General features: G+C 50.5%; 1 protein-coding gene across 1 annotated transcript in view; it reads right to left on the bottom strand.

Moving 5' to 3' along the window:
* Positions 1-10576: 10576 nt before the first annotated feature.
* EPAS1 (endothelial PAS domain protein 1) overlaps positions 10577-17887 on the bottom strand; it is an 84663-nt gene continuing 77352 nt past the window's right edge. The window contains exons 12-16 of the mRNA XM_045827459.1: positions 16541-17031; positions 15380-15506; positions 14968-15085; positions 14488-14661; positions 10577-12776 (exon numbers count right to left, since the gene is read on the bottom strand). Of these exons, the coding sequence (XP_045683415.1) occupies positions 12625-12776; positions 14488-14661; positions 14968-15085; positions 15380-15506; positions 16541-17031 (1062 nt within the window). The 3' untranslated portion in view covers positions 10577-12624. The remainder of the gene's footprint in view (positions 12777-14487; positions 14662-14967; positions 15086-15379; positions 15507-16540; positions 17032-17887) is intronic.

Here is a 17887-nt window from a genome sequence, read left to right on the forward strand (position 1 = left end):
TGTCCACCTTTTAGATTGAAATCATCCTGGTGGTATGTGAAATGGTATCTTTTTGTGGTATTGATTTGCATTTTCCCAGAGCATCTTTTTTATCTGCTTATTGACCATTTATATATCTCCTTTGGAGAAATGTCTAAAATATTTTGCCCATTTTTAATTGGGTTGTTTTCCTTTTAATTGTTGAGTTGTAGATATCCTTTATATATTCTGGATCTTAGTCACTTATCATATATATGATTTGGAAATATTTTCTCCTCTTTTGTGGGTTATTTTCTTGGTCCTTACTTGTTTTTCTGCTTGTGCTATTAGCCATTGAGAAACATGTATTAAAATCTTCTATCACTATAGGTTTTCTATTTTTCCTTGTAGTAATATCAATTTCTAAGGCATATTAGGTACATATAAATATAGAATTAATTATAATATTTTCCTGTTGCATTGCTACTTTTTATTATGTCCCTCTTTATTTTAGTAATACTTCTTCCTTAAAGTCCACCTATCTGATATTAGTAAGCTACAGTGGCTTTTTAAATTTTGTGCTTGTATATCCTTTTTGTCCTTTTACCTTCTTCTGTCTGTATTCTTATTTAGAAGGGATAAATCCTGCAAGCAGCTTATATTTATTTTTTTAACCCAGTCTCAAATTTTTCTTTTTAAAAAATATGTTTTATTGTTTATGCTGTTACACTTGTCCCAATTTTTCTCCCTTTGCCCCCTCTGCCTGGTACCCCCCCCCCCCACTTCCCTCCAGCAATCCACCCCCCTGACCCCTTAGTTCAGGTCCATGGATTGTGGAAGTAAGTCCTTTGGCTTCTCCATTTCCTATACTATTCTAAACACCACCCCACCCCCATCTATTTTGAACCTACTAATTATGCTCCTTATTCCCTGTACCTTTTCTCTTTCCCAGCTGACACCCTCCAAATGATCTCCATATCTATGATTCTGTTCCAGTTCTAATTGTTTGCTTAGTTAGTTTGTTTCTTTTTAGATTCAATTGTTGATAGTTGTGAATTTATTGTCATTTTAATGTTTATAGTTTTGACCTTCTTTTTCTTAAATAAGTTCCTTTAACATTTCATGTAATAATGGCTTGGTGATGATGAACTCCTTTAGCTTTACCTTGTCTGGGAAGCACTTTATCTGCCCTTCCATTCTAAATGATAGCTTTGCTGAATAGAGTAATCTAGGTTATAGGTCCTTGCTTTTCATCACTTTGAATCCTTCTTGCCAATGCCTTCTGGCCTGCAAAGTTTCTTTTGAGAAATCAGCTGGAAGTCTTATGGGAACTCCTTTGTAGGTAACTTTCTGCTTTTCTCTTGATGCTTTTAAGATTCTCTCTTTATCTTTAACCTTTGGCATTTTAATTACGATGTGTCTTGGCTATGGTCCTTTTTGGCTTCCAACTTGTTTGGGACTCTCTCTGCTTCCTGGACTTGTATGTCTATTTCCTTTGCCAAATTAGGGAAGTTTTCTTTCATTATTTTTTCAAATAAGTTTTCAGTTTCTTGTTCTTCCTCTTCTTCTGACATCCCTATGATTCAAATGTTGGTATGTTTGGGGATGTCCCAAAGGACTCTTATACTATCCTTGTTTTTTTTGAATTCCTGTTTATTATTGCTGCTCTGGTTTAATGTTTATTTCTTTCTTATGTTCCAAATTGTTGATTTGAATCCAAGCTTTCTCCCCTTCACTGTTGGTTCTTTGTAGATTTTTCTTTATTTCATTCAGTATAACCTTCATTCTTCCTTTATGTTTTTGCCATTCTCAGTGAGTTCTTCGAGCATCCTGATCACCAGTGTTTTGAACTCTGCATCTGATAGATTGGTTATATCTTTTTGTTTATTTCTTTTTCTGGGGTTTTGTTCTGTTCTTTCATTTGGAGCCATATTTCTTTGTCTCCTCAATTTGGTGGCCTCTCTGTGTTTGTTTATGTGTATTAGGTAGGGCTGCTTTGACTCTCTGTCTTAGTAACATGGCCTTTTATAGAAAAGGAGACTGTAAATTGTGTGGGGCAGAGCCTTAGGTCATTGTCAGGGTGGGGTTATCCACTTTACCTGCTTTGTGGCTCTGTGTGGGAGGAGAGCTTGGAAAAGGGACAGTGCCTCTGCCTGGCTTCTGGGGGTTTACCTGGCACTCACCCCATTTCCAGTTACTTCACCCACTCCCTATATGCAACTGGCACCCTTCTAACTATTGTTCTGTTGGTGAATCCCAGAGTGGGGGGGGGGCTTGTATATATTCCAAGACAATGTGAACCCTTTAAGCAGAGTCTCCTGAAAATCTGCCAGTTTCATCAGAAGTCATCAACACCTTGTGTCATCACAACACCACTGGTTTTTATAGCCCAAAGTTATGAGGATTCATCTTCCTGATGCTAGAACCCTGGGCTGTGCAGTCTGGCCTGACGCTGGGATTGCTTGCTCCCAAGATATCCCTTCTGATTTTTATCTGCCACATGTGAATGTGGGACCACCTGTTCTGCTGCCTCTCCATGCCACGCAGCATTTCCCTGCCCCTCCACCCCTCCTACCCATCTTCATGAATGTGGTTTCTTTAAATTCTTGGTTGTCAGACTCTCATACAGTTTGAGTTTCTGACAGTTCTGGGTGTTATTTGTTTTGAGATTTAGTTGTAATTCTTTTTGTGGTTGTGCAAGGAGGCAAAGTATGTCTACCTATGTCTCCATCTTGACCGGAAGTAATATTTTTCATTTACTGAAATGTTTAACCCATTTATATTTTATGTAGTTACTGATATATTTAGATTTAAATTTAGTATCTTATTATTTTCTATTTGTCCCACTTTCTCTATATTAATTTTTCTCTCCTTTTTTGCCTTCCTTGGGAATAATCATGTATTTTTTAACAATTCCATTTTCCTGCTCTATTACCTTGTTAGTTACACATTATTTTACACATTATTTATCTAGTGATTGCTCTACCAACTACCTTGACTTGTTAAAGTCTAATTTAAATTATTACATTTAGCACTTCCTAGACATTGCAGACTAAAAGTCACTTAATGCCATTCACCCTTCCCACCTCTTGCACTGTTGTTTACATGCCTGAACTTCACGTTTATTTTAACCCTATAATATATTATCATTATTTTGTCCTAACAGTCAGTATGCCCTTAGATTTACTCATTTATCTATCTTTTTCTTTTTTCTCCATTCTGCCTTGCATTTCTTTGTGTTTATCTGACATTTGTATTACACATGATTTTTTACAATAGTTTTAGACTTACAGAAAAATTGCAAAATAATAGAAAATTACCATTTACTATATGCCCACATTCCCTATTATTAATATCATACATTTCTATGGTATGTTTTTTATAATTAATAAGCCAATGCTGATACATCTTTATTAACTAAGTACATACTTTATTCAAATTTCCTTGTTTTTGCCTAATGTTTTTTATCCCCCCCAAGAAATCACATGATCTATTTAATCATCATGTCTCTTTAGGGTCCTCTTGGCTGTGACAATTAAAGTTTACTTGTTGATGACTTCTGACAGTTTGGAGCAATTTTGGTGAGGTATTTCATAGGCTGTCCCTCCATCAGGATTGGCCTGATGTTTTCCTGTGATTAGAGTGGTATTACAGGTTTGGGGATGAAGCACCACAGAGGGGAAGTGTCATTTGTATCCATTGTGCCAAGGACACCTACAATTAACAGGTCTCTCAGAATCTGGGTCTGCCCCCTACTGTGGGTAACTACGCCCCCGGACCACTCCAGGAAGTGACCGCATGTCCCTGAGAAGATGAGGGAGGGGGTGTGGGTCAGATGTGTCCTCGGTGTCTGTCACCACACCCTGTCAAGGTGAGAGCATCCTGTTGTGCCTCGAGTAGTTATGTTTAAAGACCTGCCTTTTCTTTACAACGTGGCCCCTAGACATACTCCAACTATTTCCTCCACTGCTCGTCCAGAGACACCACAGCCATTCCAGCACTGGAGGAAGACCTGGCTGTGCTGGGCTGACTGAGGGGGGGTGCCAGTTTCCAGCCCAGGCACACCTTCCATGGCGGTTCTCAAGGGTCATTTTTGACTCAGGTGCTGTGCTCACTGACTTTACATGTGACTCCAGTCTTCCCCAAAGAGAGGCAGTAATTCTTAGTGACCATCCAGTGTCGTGTGTATTAAGAAAAACATTTTTAAAGCCTGAATTCAATATAATTTGTAGTTTGTTCTGCCCTGACAGAGAAGGGAGAGTATTAGTTCCTCCCCATTCATCCTGGGTGCTGTGGACTGCCTGTGTCTGATGGCCAGGGTTTTTTTTTTGAATGCTATTCTTTTTATTTTATTTTATTTTATTTTATTTTTAGAGAGAGGGAGAAGAGGGTGAGAGAAACATTGACCAGTTGCCTCTTGCAAGACCCCAACTGGGAGCCTGGCCTGCAACCCAGGCATGTGCCCTGACTGGACATCAAACCAGCGGCCTTTAGCTTGGCAGGCTGGTGCTTACTCCACTGAGCCACCCCAGCCAGGGCAGACAAGGTTTTACCTGCACAAAGATATGAACACAGTTTTGAAATTACAGCTTTTCTTTATCTTTGCTAGGTAGCATTCTCTAAATAGCTTTCCGTGGTGATTAGAGGAAAGCTGTCTTCTCCCTGATACACCGAGCAAGCAAACGCGGGGCACAGCAGGGGAGGGGTAAGGTTCACTCTTGAACGTGCTTGCACGGAGCAGAACTCTGTTTTCCTGAGCCTGCCGACCAAGTGCTGTCCTGTGGGGCTGCCCAGAAAAACTCTGCACACTATGCTTTTGTAGATATTGGAAAGTGGGCTTTTGAGTTCCTCTAATCTTCTTTATTTTTGGACAGACTGTCTCAGCTTCTTGTTGTGACATGATTGCATGTCCCATCACCATTTTAGTCACCTTTGTTGAACAAGTTTCTGTTCATGTATGTGTCTGTGAAAGTACGGTGTCCAGAGAGGGACCTAATGTACCCGGGTTGCTGCCTAGCCCGTGGTATTGTGGAACGGTCAGGTCCCACAGCTCAGAAAGGTTCAGAGTTGCTGCTGAACCTTCAGATCATTGATATGTGGGGTGGCGGGCATAACCAACCCTCATGGCAGGACCACCCTGGTCAGCACAGCTGCCTCTCCACATTTAAGAAGCAGCAGGAGCAGACACACACACCCTGGGATTCCCACATCCCTCCGGGCTGGCCTACGCCCATCTGAGTCATCTATCTCATCTGGATTTGAATCTTTAGCTGGAACCCTGCAGTGGCCTTTAAGCAACCGCAGGGCCCCCCAATGATGTCAGTGTTCATGCTTAGCTGCCCTTGCCTCAACAAGGCTAATGAGGATGGGAAAACATCCCTTTGTTTCCGGCCAGTGGGTCCTCCAACTGTAGTTGTCTTCTTTTGTTCCTGCAAATGCTGGGCCCAGCCACAGGGGTTGAAACCCAAGATTCTGGCAGGCGGAGAGGGCGAGCCACCCCCTTGCCACACCTACCTTAGAAAGCAACAGTCCACCTTACAGTCAATGAGTGCACTTGTATGAGGGTCCCCAGGTGATGTAAGATATAAGGGGGCCTAGAAGTCCCACAGACATACTAGGGGAGCTGTTGTACCTCTCTGCCTGACCCCAGCCATGAGGCTTCAAGCCGGAGGGCTTGAACCTCAGAGAGATCTTTGGGATGATACTCCCTCCCTTCCACTCTCTTTACATCTGTCACCAGTGGCAGACCAAGGCTTCCAGGTCCTCTGTCACCACCTGGTCCTTGTCCCTGGACAGTTCATTCTCTCCCGTCTCCCACCCCTCCCCACCTTCCAGATCCTTCCACTGCATTCTCTGGAGCTCTGACATCAGCCACCTCCTAGATCCTCCCCTCTTTTGTGAACATGCCTTCCTGTCCCTTTAAACTGGAGCCCCCCTCTGCTGAGGGCCCCTGCTCCCTGCTGACCTCAGGGAGAGGCTGGGTTCTCTCCCTTGCAGGCAGGTGCCAGGCAGGGACGGAAGTGAAGGGGACCCTCCTAGCTTCTCAATAGCACTTCCAAACCTCTTCTCCATGTTTCCTCCCACTCGTGTCATCAAACTTTTCGTTCTCCTCACAGCTACCAGCCTCGGCCTCTGGTCGCTCCTCCTTTAGTGATTTCAGCTCCCAGTGCACACCCCTCCTCCATCACTGTGCTGGATGTCACTGTACCACCACCTTCCAACCCTGACACTGTCCTCTGTCCCCCACTTCCTCGGACCTTCTCCCCCACGTTATTTCAGACACCTTTGAAATCTCAGAATTTGCTTTTTTTAAAAAAAAATAAAATGTAGTTAATACACAGTATTATATTAGCTTCAGGCATACAAGATAGCTATTCAACATTTATATACCCAACTAAATGCCCATCACAATTCTGGTAACTGTCACGGTACAAAGTTTTTATGATATTATTGACTCTATTCCCTAGGCTGTACATTATACTGCTGTGACCTGCTGATTTTATGACTGGAAGTTTGTACTTCTAACCCCCTCTGTCTACCTCCCCCCAGCCCTCTCTCCTCTGGTAACCATTACTGTTTATCACAGTCATGATAGCAGCAGAGAAAACTGGGTGCAGGAGCTCTCTATACTATTCTTGCGACTTTTCTGTGAATTGGAAATTACTCTCAGATAAAAATTCATTCAGTGGTTAAAAGAAACAACACTTCCCTTATCCCTGTCTCCAGCTACACTCCACTTCCCCACTTCCCTTCCCAGGGAAATCTCCTGGAAGAGTTGCATGTTGCAGTGGTCTCTCTCCCCCACCCCAGCCAGCTCATTCCTCAGTCCACTCCTGTCAGGCTAATGTCCTCAGCTGTCCACCACAACTGCTTGGGTCAAGGTCAGTGTTAATCTCCAAGTTGCTCAACCCTAGAGCCCATTTCTTTCTCCTTATTTGGTTCTTCCTGTGACTTGTAGCAGCATGTACATGGACCAGGGCTCTAGCTTAGGATCCTACCCTTTGTCTATGCCCTTATTGCAGAGGTCTGTTTCATCCAATCTCATGGAGTTAAGTACAACTTATCTACTATTTAAAAAATATATATTTAGAGAGAGGGGGAGGAAGAAAGAGAGGGAGAGAAACATCCACGTGACAGAAAAACTTCAATTGGTTGCCTCTTGTATGTGCTTCAACCAGGGACCGAACCTATAACCCAGGCATGTGCCCCAACCAGGAATTGAACCAGTGACCTTTCATTTTGCAGGATGACATCCAACCCACTGAGCCACACTGGTCAGGGCAAACTTGTCCACTGATGATGCACAAATTGATATCTTCAGCTTTGACCCTATGAAGTAGGGACTATTACTATGCTCCCTTCGCATGACAGTAGACAAAGGCTTGCAGACATTAAGGGTCTTTTCCAGTATTACACAACTAGAAGCTGCAGAGCTAGAATTTGAACCCAGCTCAGTCTGACTCCAGGCCTGTGCTGTGAGTGCCCAGGCTGCGCTGCTGCCTTCTTCCTCCATCCCAGCTCCCTGTGCTGTTTGCTCTCTGGGCTCTCCTGCACGTGCTGCCTAGTCTGCCTCATGCCTTTGTCCCCCTTGTCCCCTTCTCCTGGAATGATCTTCCCCCCGCCTTCCCCCACTCCACCTCTCCAATCCTCTTCCCTCCCAGCTCTGGTGAGGGATTCCTCTGCTCCTAAGGCCCAGGCCAATCTCTCCTGACCTCCTCTGAACTCCCATAGGACCCAGAGTTTACCCTAAAGCAACAGAGGGCTGCATCTGTAAGTTTCTTGCTTTCTGAACCCAATATGGGGGTCCTTGGCCCAAGTAAAGTACATACTTGGGGACATGGAAGCACAACATCTGAGACTGGGGTGCCTGGGAAAATGGGGACCATGGGCCTCCATCTCGAGGGTTCTGAGTTATCCAGGGTTAGTTTTGTTTCCTCCACTAGCTTGGTGAGCTCTTGGAGAGGGAGAGCATGACTTCATCAAAAGTGTGTGTGTGCATGCAAGTGGTTGGGGGAGTGTGTGTTTTTGATCTTGGGTTGGGGACCTGCGTATGCAAAGGCCTGACTTCAGTTCTATGTGGATTCTCAACTGTGTTGGCAGTCAGTGCCCCTGACCCCTGCTTTGTTCAAGGGTCATCTGTACTTCAAAACTCTGTTCTCTTGGGTCCTGGGAAGCCAAGAGAGGTTCAGCCTAGAAGTGAAGGAACTGATTTAGACTTGACCAAGGTTACAGAGAGGCCAAACAGTTTCCACAGGGGCCACTGAGTTCAGGGGAACATTTCAAAGCAATGTGGGCTGTGCTGTGATCATGATCACTGTGGAAGAACTGAAAGTGCCCCAAGGGAAGAACAAGGAAGAGGCTGGAGAGCTGCAAGGCCATGGTGGTGCTGGTGGTGGTGCTGGTGGTGGTGGGGTGAGAACCATGTGTGGGGGAGTGCCTGTATACTGGTTGAGAAATTAGGTATATGTATGTGCCTACTCCTTTTCAGCATTCTGAGTAAATCTAGGAGAATACATCCAGTCTCATGTTACTGGCGCTGCTCCTGCCTCAAGGATGGAAGGGCCAAGTTAACCTGGTCACTCGTACACAGACAGGCCTCCTGATACAAGTTCTTTTCTGCAGAGAGCAGAGGGCGGGCAAGGGCTGAGGAGAGCAGGCGGTGGACGGTTGAATCTTTCATGTTGTAAAGGCAGTGGGCCTACATGCTAACTCCAGTAAAACCCCCAGTTCCAGCCCCCCGCCCCACCCAATCTGAAATGCACATTAGAGATCATGCCTCAGGAAAGAGTAACTTTTGCCCTGTGTGGATCCGACGGAGCCAGGGCTGGCCCTGCTCCACCAGGTGGGGTTGCCTCCTTCCTCAGCTCTGGGTCCGAGTCCCCCTCCTGGAGACACCTCCCATCCAGCAGCTGCCAACCCAGGCACAAGCTGGGAAGGTGTCTTACCTTGCTGAGCCTTGCTTGCCTGGGGGGAACCAGTCTAGAGTCAGGAGGAGCCCCCCGTGGCTGAACGATTGTTAATTCTACACTGGGGCCCTACCTCTGTCCCTGCCCACCTGGCCATGTTGGCACATACCTACTCCAAAGCCACCTGCATTTTGAGAAGTAAAATATGAAATCAGGAGCACCTAAGTCTGTCTTCACTGGATTACTCCAGACAAAACATGAAGGAAGCAGGGAGAGACTGTCTTGAGCTAGAGTGCTTCTAGAGGCCAAGCTCCTACAATCCATCGGGGACAAGGGGGACAAGGCCTTAGTGCACTCCCTCCACCCCAGAGGCTAGAGGACACAATCGCCATCTGCAGGGGGTTAAGGCCGATGGCCTTGCCAAGGATGCTCTGTAGACCCACACCCGCCTAAGTCGTCAGGTCCCAGGATGGGCTCATCCATACGTGAGTCCTGAACTCGCCAACACTCAGAGGCAACTCTGCGGTTGAAGGCCCAGCTGAGATGTCACTCACAGAACAGCTTCAGAAAAAGAAAAAACAACAGATGAGGTTTTCAGGAGTTCCGAGAAAGCAGGCAAAGGTGAGTGGGAGCCAGGCAGGGCCCAGAATATCTGGGCTGAAGGTCCAGGCACCAAGTTTGGGAAGAGAAGAGAGGGGGAAAGAAAAAGGACTACAAGGAGGTGTACAGGATAAAGTAATAAAGACAGAAACGTTCTATTTGGCAATGCAAACAGAGTTCTAGCTTAAAATATGCCCCCTCCCCCAGCCCAGCCGGCAGAGCGGTGTGAGGGGAGAGGAGCATGGCTCAGACTGGGCTTCCGTTTCCCCTCTTCCAGTCACAGGGTGTGGCCTGGGGAAGCCACTTAATTTGGCTGTTTCTTCTGTGAACTGGGTGTTCCCAGGATTGCTCAGCTTGAGGATCAAGAGGGCTAAGAAAGTGAGGGGGGCTGTGCCGTGTGGAACAAACTATTAGGCAAATGAAGTTCGGGGCTCTGGAACGGCTGGTTCTAGATCCGAAGTGCGTGATGAGTGTGCGGGAGGCAGCTGCTGGGTCTGCCCCAGGTCCCGCTGCAGCACCCGCACCCCATGCTCACCCGCCCCCCCCCCCCCGCCTCCTGATTGCACCATGGAGATAGCTGCCTGGTCACGAGCAGGTCATGACTTGGAAAGGCAAACTTGAATCAGGGAACCCATCATGTCCACATCCAGTTTGGCGCTTTCACTGTGCTCTTCCTGGCTGAGGTTTCTTTTTTTCTTTGCCTTTCCCATTCACGTCCTACCTGGGAAGTCCCCCCTTGAGCTCCGCCACCTCCACACTGAAGCCCTTTCTGCCTGCCAGGCCCGGGCCTTCCTGTCATCGCAACGTGCCACGCACATGCCCGCACGGCTCTCACTGTCTCACGTGACTTTTTCCCTTGGGCCCCCCCGCTGGGCACAAAAAGGGCCCCATGACAGACAGAAAGAGGGACGGTATAACCTGGCCTCCAGTAGCAGGTGGGTGCCAGGGATTAACATTAGTCTTTCTTCCCTCCCCCATCTGCCTGTCCTCTGGCCTCCGCTGTCTCACGGAGACCGGTGCCCATGTCCGTGTTCGGTGAGCGAATAAATGCTTTGCTTTACGCCAGCGTAACCCACAATAAATCCACAGGAAATCAGCACCACCAGCAGTGGTAGGATCAGAATACTTTAATAAGATATCAGTGTCAAAATACATTTCCTTATAAAGTTAAGCTCCCATATAGCAATAATGTCAGTAGGAATTCGACAAAAGAACAATGTACATGAATTCATTACGTTGACAGGTAAAGTTAATATTGAAGCTCGGAATATTTTTCAGAGTGTTTTAGTAAAACCGCAAGGGTAACACGCCCCCACCGCCGAGGCAGTGCACGCAGGAATCCACGCCAGCACTGGCGTGGCACTGACCCTTCCGGCCCTGTCGCCGTGCGGAGGACGGAGCTGTGCTGCTGACGCGTGATTTGGGCAACACAGGGAATAGGTCGTTTTTTTCATGTAACTGATGAGTTTTCTGAAATGTAAATTTTGTTTTGTTTTTGGCAGAGTGCATCCAGGCTTGTTGACACTGTTGCACTTCAGGTGTGTGTTTCTAGAAACTTCTTCATTGCACCCATGACAGATAAGTTCCGTATGACTGGTGTGTAAAAACCGAAGGTATCATCCCTCTTACCCAGTGAGTTAAAGTGCTCTGAGAACACTCTGTTTCCAGTGCTTCCTACCTATACAAGTCACTTCAAGTGACAGGCAGACCTGGGGGAGGGCCTGAGGCTGGGGCGGTCCCCGCAGTCTGCCTGCTGCTTGCCAGCGAGGGGCACTGCACCTTGGTCTTACAGGGCAGTGTGAGGAGGGGGCAGCGGGATGGGGCTGGTCAGGTCAGCTGCCCCCCTTTTCTGTACCCCCTCTCAGTTCAGCTCCATGCACCCCCAGGTGGTAAGCTGGGGAGACATGGACTGGGTCATTGCACCGTTTCTGAATCTTTGCTTACTTTCACGAATTCCCATCTAAGCCATCTCATGGTAGTTCTGGAAATACCCAAATGTGCCACGTGAGAGCCCATGAGAGTCCCACAGCTCGGTGCACTCGCAGGGCTAGCAACACGACCTTAAGGGAAATTAAAGCGCTTCCTCTCCCTTCGATGCGCCCCACCCCCAAGCCCCTAGCCCGTGACGCGCCCTCAGGCCCCACCGGCAGCAATAATAATATATACATACATACACGATGCACACAGAACACGAGGAGAGGACAGCCCGCAGCGCTCCCACCTAATGATTCCGCTTCTTGGATTGTTTGTCACGCTATGGCACACCCCAAAAGCAAAAGCCACCAGAGAGGAATTGCGCAGTGTCAGCAAGAAAAGGAAAATTAACAGCTTAAAAAAATCTTAAAGTGATTGTGTGAGCAGGATTGCATTTCCGTTTCTAAGTCTTTAGATATTACAAAGTACCCATATATATGATAAACACTTAACCCAGGTATAAAGTTTTAAAAAACTCAGTTATGGTTTTGAATAATAATAATTAAAAAATAATCCACCAAACCGGGGGGAACACCAAACAGTTCAGGAAAGCCACACGGCAACTTTCCCAGGTAACCACATGCACTGGAGTCCGCCCTTCACATTTCTTTTTTTTCCCCAGAAGTCATGAAGATTAGAGCGAAGAGTTGGCTTAAAAGACTGAAATTTACAGTATGGCGATTAGTTTTAAAGGAAGAAAGAAGGACCGCGAGAGCGCGAGCGTGAGGAGGACGCGAATCAAGCTTGAAAGCAAAATTACTTTGTTTCTCTTTGGCAACAACAACAGCATCTTTTTAGTTAAATGGAGCGGAGCTTCGCCTGCACTGGAACACACACCCCCCAAACTTGTCAGCGTGAATACTGTGCGTGTGTGTGACAGAGAGAGGCTGATGGGTAATATAAATTAGAAGTGATTGAAGTTGGGGAGGGGAATCTTACAAAATTTAAGAATATTTTCATTGACAGAATACAACACAGGCCAGACAATCGTGTATCTTAAAAATATAGATAGTAAAGTGAGCATCTGCAGAAAAAGGCCATACTTGGTGACCTGGGCGAGTTTGCCAGGTGAGAAGAGCATCTTGTAAAAAGGGTTGTGTTAGAAATACCTAGCTGCAAAAACAGACGCAGAGAGTGACGCTGGCGGGACGGCGTGCGGGGGGCCTGCCCTGTGGGAGGCTCTGGTTCAGGTGGCCTGGTCCAGGGCTCTGAGAAGCTCCCCTCCTTGCAGGAGCGTGGAGCTTCCTGGGACAGGGACGTTCACCTCACAGTCATATCTGGTCAGTTCGGGCAGCAGGTAGGGCTCAAACGAGGGCCCGAGCAGCCGGCTTGCCACACCTGAAAGAACGGTTGGTACTGCATCGTAAAAACTGAATCAAACGTTCGGAAAAGGCTCTATCCCATAAGAGGCTACCCGGTATGAGAAGAGCCCAGTGCAGAGAGCAAGGGGCATTTCCAGTTTTCGTGCCTCAGGGGTATGGGTGCGGCAGCCCCACTGTTACTCTGTTTCTTCAATGGCATCTTACCTGAGTGACCTGAGTCTGTGCTCGGAGGGGGACCCAGCAGGGAATGTGTCTGTCTCTGGACCCAGCCCGCTAGGTGGGGTGCTGAACCCCAAGGAACAGAGTGTGTGTGGTGCAGGCAGCAGCAAGAGGACATTTTTTTGGGGGGGTTGTATGGAGGGAGCCCCCATGAAGGCTTCTTGGCCTTGAAGGTGGAGACGTCAGTAAGAGCCTGCGACCCTGTGGCCACTGTGCACTGGCAGCGGGGGTGGGAGGGGGCAGGGCCAAGTGGAGGGAGGGAATTCTGAGCCAGTCGCTGCCTGCACACACAGCACACATCTACAGGCATATGCGCTGTGTGCACACACACTCATGCACACACACACGTATTACAGGGAGGGGGGAAGGGGGATCTCAGAGCACCCAAACCCCACTTCCTTGGAAGGCAGGCCCAGGTACCTGGAGGGCGTGGAGGCCCTTCATTGGGTCCCTGTATGTAAGGGTCCATTGTCCCTTCCCTTGGTGGTGTACGTGCAGTGCCCCTCCCCACTGTCCACGCCTGCATCCCCCACTGGGCCTCATCCCCTGTGGACCAGGGCCAGTCTCCTGCCTCTCTGAAGCCCCCACAGTCACAATGGATACTTGCTTACTGTCCCTTTGTAATCCCTGCTGCTTTTACATACTGTCAGAAATAAGCCCCTTGATTTCTAAGGTTCAAGGGAAAGCCTGGGCTCACAGCAGGCATAACAGTGCTGATTATTGTGTACTGAATACAAACTGTACCAGCACGCAACACTTGGAATGCAGACCTCTCATTGGAAGGTCCGGCTTGCTCTGCCCTCCAGCTGGTTAAGAGAAGGGCTGGAATTTAAGCCCTGGGCTCTCCCTCCAGGATTCTGAAGCTCAGAGCAGCAATTTGCCCCAAGCTGCATGGCTGAGGAAACTCCCTGTTTTTGGTCAGGGGTCTGGTATGTTCCACCGCAGTCTCAAACTTGTTTATGCTAAGGAGTGACCTTTCTGTGACGACATCTATGTTTTGCAAGATGGTAACAGACCAAGGCCCAGGGCAGAAGGCAGGCATCAGGTGACTGACTGTCCAGGAGGCCCCGCAGGGCGACCTCCCCCATGGCCATCCAGGCCACCCCAGCCCCCGCCAGCAGCGTGATCTCCATGCATGTCCTCAGCTCAGCTCCCGCCCGAACTCAGGGTGATGCCCCGGTAGGTCAAGTGGGGCACTGGGAAATTTGGTTAACACAGAGAACTGAGCAAAAACACAGGCTCGAGAACTCTGGATCGAAAGAGCCTTGGATGTCAGCTGATCATTGGAAAGTTCCTTCCAAACCCCGTGGACAGGCGGCCTTCCAGCTCCTGCTGCATCACTTCTGGGGAGGAGGGCTCACCCCTCTCACGGCAGCAGGTCCCCTCACACTGAACTGGGACCTGCGCCTTGTGAAGCCCATCTCCGGGCCCTTGTGCCCCCCTCCGCCCCCCCCGCACCCCCCCACACCAGACCCTGGCAGGGAGGCCTCAGCCCCCAGTGCACCCACCTGCAGCCTTATGAGCTGATGGCAGGCTATAGTCTGAGTACTGAAAGGCGCAGCACTGCGGGGGGAACCTGCTCTTGGCGCTCTCCCTGGGGCTCAGGGCAGCCGGGGGCTGTGGTGGCGGCAGGTGTCTCAGAGGCTGACTCGAGCCCCTCATGGGGTTTTGGGTGAACTCATCTGAAAGATCAATGTCGGAGAGTGAGGGCAGCACTGACCTGGGGGAGGGGAGAGGCTGTGAAGCCCCCGCATCCTCCTTTCCTTCAGCAGAATCACCAGAATTAGAGCCAGCCCCCCACCTCGAAGCCCAGAGATTTCTGACTGACATTGAGCAGGACTGGAAAAGCAAAGTTGGGTGTGTGGAAGGTGGGGTGGTAAGGCAGGTGGTGAGTGAGTGAGAAAACCAGGATGGGCCCTCCAGCCCCCCCAGCCCTTCTGCCAGCAAACCCCCCACCCGACCCCGGGAGGGCCAGGCCTGCGGCTCACCACTCGGGAGGCTGGCATTCAGCTGCTTGTCAGGCATCGAAGGGCAGTTTCCGCAGCCCCTGAGAATCTTCATCCTTTTCCACCTCAGATGTGATGGGCTGCCGCCTGGAGGGTCCCCCTGAGCATGGGAGGGGCAGATGTAGGGGGGAGAGGGCCAGAGAACCAAGTCCTCAAACTGAGTCGGGGGTGGGGTGGGCTCAGGGCAGCGATGCCCAGAATCAGGCGGGTGCCCCCTCTCTCTGAAAGGCCACATCCCCGCCCCTCCCTGCTGCCCTGGCTGGCATGCCCAGCCTGCCCGTGTGTGAGAGCTCCCTGCAGCCTGGATCCCTGCTCTTGGCACCAGTTCCCTACCCAGCCTCCCGCAAGGGCCGTGGAGGGACCCCAAGGCGACCCCTGTCAGGGCGTGGCTCACCCCACTCATGTCTTGGAAGGCTTGTTCCTCATACTCCAGCTGTCGCTTCAGCTTCAGCTTGTTGGAGAGGGCGACCATGGCTGGGCTCATCACGTCCGGGCCTTGAGGCCCGAAGCCCTTCGCAGACCTGCCAAGCCCAAGAGAATGGCCGTGAGGGTGTCTGGAGCCCCCGCCACCCAGCACCTTCACCTGAACTCGGGGCCTTCCGAGGGCCCACCCTGAACTAAGACTTAAGACTGTGGCAGCTCTGAGGCCCACAGGGCAGAGTCCCAGAGGAAGGGTATGGGCCCCAGGGCCTGAGCTGTGGCTCTGCTGCCCTTCCTCAGTTTCCTCTGCCTGGTGGGATGCTAACGGTCCCTGTCACCTGCACCTCCCTCCACATCTGCCCACCCACCCAGCTGTGCCCAGGCAGCCTCTGGGCCTGGCCTCAGCAGCGGCCCAGCTAGGGACCATTGGTCTTCAGGAGGGTCTCTCTGGCCCCTCTAGCCCTGCCTGATCTGTTCCCATTGAGCGCTGCTCTGTCAAGGGCACATGCCCTGGGGCAGCATGACCAACGTGCTCTGGGGGCTGGAGGTCATACACCAGCCAACCGTTGGCCTTAGCCTGCCCAGCAAGTGCCCAGCCAGTGGACATGGGGCTTGTTGGGGACTTGCAGGAGCTAGGGAAGGCAGGGCCTAGAAGGCAGCACTGGGTGCTTAGAGGCAGGGAGAGGCAGAGAGAGGCAGGGGCGTCTTTTCACTTTTCTCCACCAGGGTCCCATGAGGGAACCGAGACAGTCATTACTCAGGTCACTGTGCTCTGTGACTCCAGTAATGAACTCTTAACAAGAGAGGTACTTCAAGGGGTGCTCCGATGAGAGACATTGGTGTTCAAGGCTTGGACAGCCAGATGCTCTCCCTTTTCCTGTCCTCAGTCTCCTCTGGGCCCCCTCCAGCCCTGTAAAAACATCCCCGAGAGAGGCTCCCTGGGGCTCGGGGTTTCTGCAGCCTAGGCTCTCGGATTTCTGAGGAGGGCTAACTCGGGGCTCAGCCGCTGTGCGGCCGGATTGGTTGCTGGGGCAGCGAGCCTTTCCGGGCCCAGGTCTCTCACTGTGGGTGCCCATCTGCCCCTCCCTTTTCCGCACAGCCTTGGCTGGAGCGGCCTGGGGCCACTGCCACATACCTCTTCTTGAACATGGAGAGATGAGGCGAGGTGACCGGGGCCCCCAATGGTGACGTCCCCAGGGCCTCAGTGCGCTGATCTGCCACAGGCCACTTCGCAGGCCTGAAGGGTAATGGTGGGTCAGGGGGCCACTGCGTGTTGAATCTGCCCCCCAAAGAGGAGAGGGGAGTGCTGGCCTGGCCGCAGCATGGTGGCAGGGACGCCTTGTTCCCGCCATCATAAAAGATAGAGGACAGGGGCTGGTGCTCAGGCTCTGTCTTCTTGCTCTCCAGTGGCTGCTGGTACTTGTCCAGGAGGTAGGGGCCGTGAGGAGCCATCGGGGCCAGCGGCTGGAAGATGTTCGTCATGGTGCTGAAGCACTGCTGGGGGAGGAGCTGAGGGTTCTCGGGCGAGAGCTTCTCCTCTGGGCAGATGGGACTCAGCTGGAAGTCCTCCCCATCCATGGGGATGTAGGGTGCCAGCGTCTCCAAGTCCAGCTCACTGAAATCCACCTGGGGAGACACGGGGCAAAGGCAAAGATGCGCTCAGCAGTTGGCGCCGCACCCCAGCACTATTTCCTCTCGGTCCCTCATGCCTCCCTGCTGGAGTCAGTCATCCCGGGCACAGCTTGACAGGGGCCCCCCTGCTCTGACGCCTTTGTTGGCTCCCTGTGGCCCACCAGGACACTCACACTCCTCCTCTAGCCTTTCCGTGCAGTTTGTCGCCTCTTCAGCCTGTGCCACCCATCTGCGCGAGGATATCCCTCCACACACCACACTGGTATCACGCCCCCACCCCACCCCAACGTTCTCTTCTTGCTACTCTACCTGCCCAAACCCCACCTTCTCTCATGAGGCCCAGGAAGCCCCTTCCACAAAACCATCCCTGCCTCCTCTGGCCCACGGTGACTGTCCTCAGGGGACAGTCAGGCCTGTGCTGCACACAGTGGCTCTTGGAGAGCTGAGGGCAGCGTTGTCCTCCTTTTCTCGTGGGCCTCGGCACAGGCCTGGACACACGGCCAGCGCCAGGGCACCGCTGCGACTGCTCAGAGACTGCGGCCCCGGGCGTGGCCTTCACCCCAGTCAGCAAAGTCCTCAGAGATGGCCCCTCAGGCTCCCAGGGCCACAGGGGGCACCACAGGGAATGCCCCCAAGCAGACGCAGAGATGAATTTCCTCCTTCTAAGAATGACACCCTCACTGGAGTGGGAGGGGAGAATGTGCTTAAGGTGTTAGCGATTACAGTGAAACGAACGGTTAAAGACAGAAGCAGACGGTTATGATCAAGTGCTAAGTAATGAATCCTAGTGGAGTTCAGAGGAGAGAGAAGGGAGGGCTGGCACAGGGAGCGTCTGGCAGCACAGCTGGAA

The sequence above is a fragment of the Phyllostomus hastatus genome, unplaced genomic scaffold, assembly GCF_019186645.2.
Source record: "Phyllostomus hastatus isolate PE091 unplaced genomic scaffold, TTU_PhHast_1.1 phas_scaffold_78, whole genome shotgun sequence".
Lineage (NCBI taxonomy): Eukaryota > Metazoa > Chordata > Mammalia > Chiroptera > Phyllostomidae > Phyllostomus > Phyllostomus hastatus.